Genomic DNA, 2,613 nt, shown 5'->3' with positions numbered 1-2,613 from the left:
GAGGCAAGCAGAGGGGAAATGGGGTGGGGGGGGGGATTATGTATGCAACCGCTTCTTACGTGTAACAATTAAGTTAGGCAGCCTATCATAATTATTACAAGTTTTGGTTTGCTCATGACACGCTCCATAAATTAAATGTCACGTTGCAAAAACAAAAAACAAACAAAAAGAAAACACGTTTACACACTGCTTGTATGGGCTCACTCATCTTCATTCCTTGATAATACTTTAGAGATGACATTACTACAACCGAAATATATAGGGTTCTGAGTTCCTTGAAGATTACAGTGGGTAGTTGGCAGAGAATCTGGGATGGTTTTCTTCGTCTTCCCTATCAATCATCGATCGTTCATCTTTCTCCTCCTCCTTTTTTGTGCATGTTATTCTTCTGTAACACATCTGGTCCTCGGCACTCATGTAACTTAATTGAGTTAAATGTGCTGTAAAACTCTTACTGAAACTAAAAGAGGTCATAGGGGGCAAATGCACACTATATATAGCAACGTGCAGAGTGCACTAAACAGGTTGAAATAAACAACAGGGAATCAAGATGGAGAGATACTTCTTCAAAGGGTCCCTAACCAGCATTTTATGTTACTTAGCCTCTGTATTGAACCACTGAACATTCTTAAATATATGTGTATTTGCTTCCGTTAAAGTCATTATATTGATCGTTGACTTGCACGACTTAGGAAAGGTACGTGTATTTTGACTTTTTAAAGGAAAAAAGGAAAAAGGAAAAAGAGCAAGGCATGGTAAAACAAAATGAAATGAATCTCTTGGCAACAGCTGTGTTGTGTCTGTTGATCTTTGCTGGACAATGCAATTCATAATTACTTTTTAACACACTGTTTTATGTTTCCCCTTCTCTTCAGGGTGTGATGGTTGGTATGGGCCAGAAGGACAGCTATGTCGGAGACGAGGCTCAGTCCAAGAGAGGTATCCTCACTCTCAAATACCCTATTGAGCACGGTATTGTCACCAACTGGGACGACATGGAGAAGATCTGGCATCACACCTTCTACAATGAGCTGCGTGTTGCCCCTGAAGAGCACCCTGTCCTTCTTACAGAGGCTCCCCTCAACCCCAAAGCCAACAGAGAGAAGATGACACAGATTATGTTCGAAACCTTCAACTCACCAGCCATGTACGTGGCTATTCAGGCTGTCCTGTCCCTGTACGCTTCTGGTCGTACCACAGGTATTGTGTTGGACTCTGGTGATGGTGTCACCCACACTGTCCCCATCTACGAGGGTTATGCCCTTCCCCACGCCATCATGAGATTGGATCTCGCTGGCCGTGATCTCACCGACTACCTCATGAAGATCCTGACCGAGAGGGGTTACAGCTTCACCACCACTGCCGAAAGAGAAATCGTCCGTGACATCAAGGAGAAGCTGTGCTACGTCGCCCTTGACTTCGAGCAGGAGATGCAGACCGCTGCCTCATCCTCTTCCCTGGAGAAGAGCTATGAGCTTCCCGACGGCCAAGTCATCACAATTGGTAACGAGCGTTTCAGGTGTCCCGAGGCCATGTTCCAGCCATCCTTCCTGGGTATGGAATCTGCTGGTGTCCACGAGACCACTTACAACTCCATCATGAAGTGCGACGTGGACATCCGTAAGGACCTCTACGCCAACACTGTCCTCTCAGGAGGATCCACCATGTACCCTGGTATTGCTGACCGCATGCAGAAGGAGATCACAGCTCTCGCTCCTCCCACAATGAAGATCAAGATCATTGCCCCACCAGAGAGGAAATACTCCGTATGGATCGGTGGCTCCATCCTTGCCTCCCTGTCCACCTTCCAACAGATGTGGATCTCCAAGCAAGAGTACGATGAGTCCGGCCCGGCCATTGTGCACAGAAAATGTTTCTAGTTTATATTCTGCAAGGAGCAGTCTGTCCCATGTTTTAGAGCATAGGGCAAACTATTTTAACTATGCGCTATATTTCCTTAGCTATGTCCACTTTTACGAACATGTTGTCCATTTCTGGTCTATATTTTACCTGGAGATATCTTCGAACAATTAATTATTGCTGGACATCTTTTCCTCTGGCATCAACGACAGACGGACAACGTAGCAATGTATTGGCTGGCCGACAAGTTACTCATCAGATGAAAAATGTTTATCATTAGTAAAGGGCCCCAGCAAACATTCATAGTAAGCCAATCACTACACATGCAAGTGAAATGAAACATCTAGAAGAAACGTTCTCCTTTGATGTCGGGCTTTTCGGCCCCTGTACAGGACGCTGTATTTGTGAATTCAACATTGACTGCCATCTACTTTACTGCCTGGGGAGTGCTACGAACTTCTACTTTTTGTTTTGCTTTGTTGAAAGCTGCTGTGTTCTACCTATTAAAAAAACCCTTTCTGATCGTGATGTTTTGAAAATCTCCTTTAGATGACGTTCAGATATTTTAAAAATATCTGTCTTTTTCCCCAAATCCTAAAATCTTGGTCATAGTGGCCTAAATGAAACCTCGATATACATCATGAGACCGAAACCAATTTTTTTTTAACTTTGACTTTGTTTTGTTTTGTTTTTACTTTCTTATCTTTATATGTGAAAGATAAAATAACATTTTATGTTGTAATTCTACTTAAC

General features: G+C 43.4%; 1 protein-coding gene across 1 annotated transcript in view; it reads left to right on the top strand.

Moving 5' to 3' along the window:
* LOC106013368 (actin, cytoplasmic) overlaps positions 1-2,383 on the top strand; it is an 11,969-nt gene extending 9,586 nt beyond the window's left edge. The window contains exon 2 of the mRNA XM_013088898.1: positions 876-2,383. Within this exon, the coding sequence (XP_012944352.1) occupies positions 876-1,880 (1,005 nt within the window). The 3' untranslated portion in view covers positions 1,881-2,383. The remainder of the gene's footprint in view (positions 1-875) is intronic.
* The last annotated feature ends 230 nt before the right edge of the window (positions 2,384-2,613 follow it).

Source organism: Aplysia californica, unplaced genomic scaffold (assembly GCF_000002075.1).
Source record: "Aplysia californica isolate F4 #8 unplaced genomic scaffold, AplCal3.0 scaffold00828, whole genome shotgun sequence".
Lineage (NCBI taxonomy): Eukaryota > Metazoa > Mollusca > Gastropoda > Aplysiida > Aplysiidae > Aplysia > Aplysia californica.
This window is presented reverse-complemented; position numbering and strand designations above follow the sequence as displayed.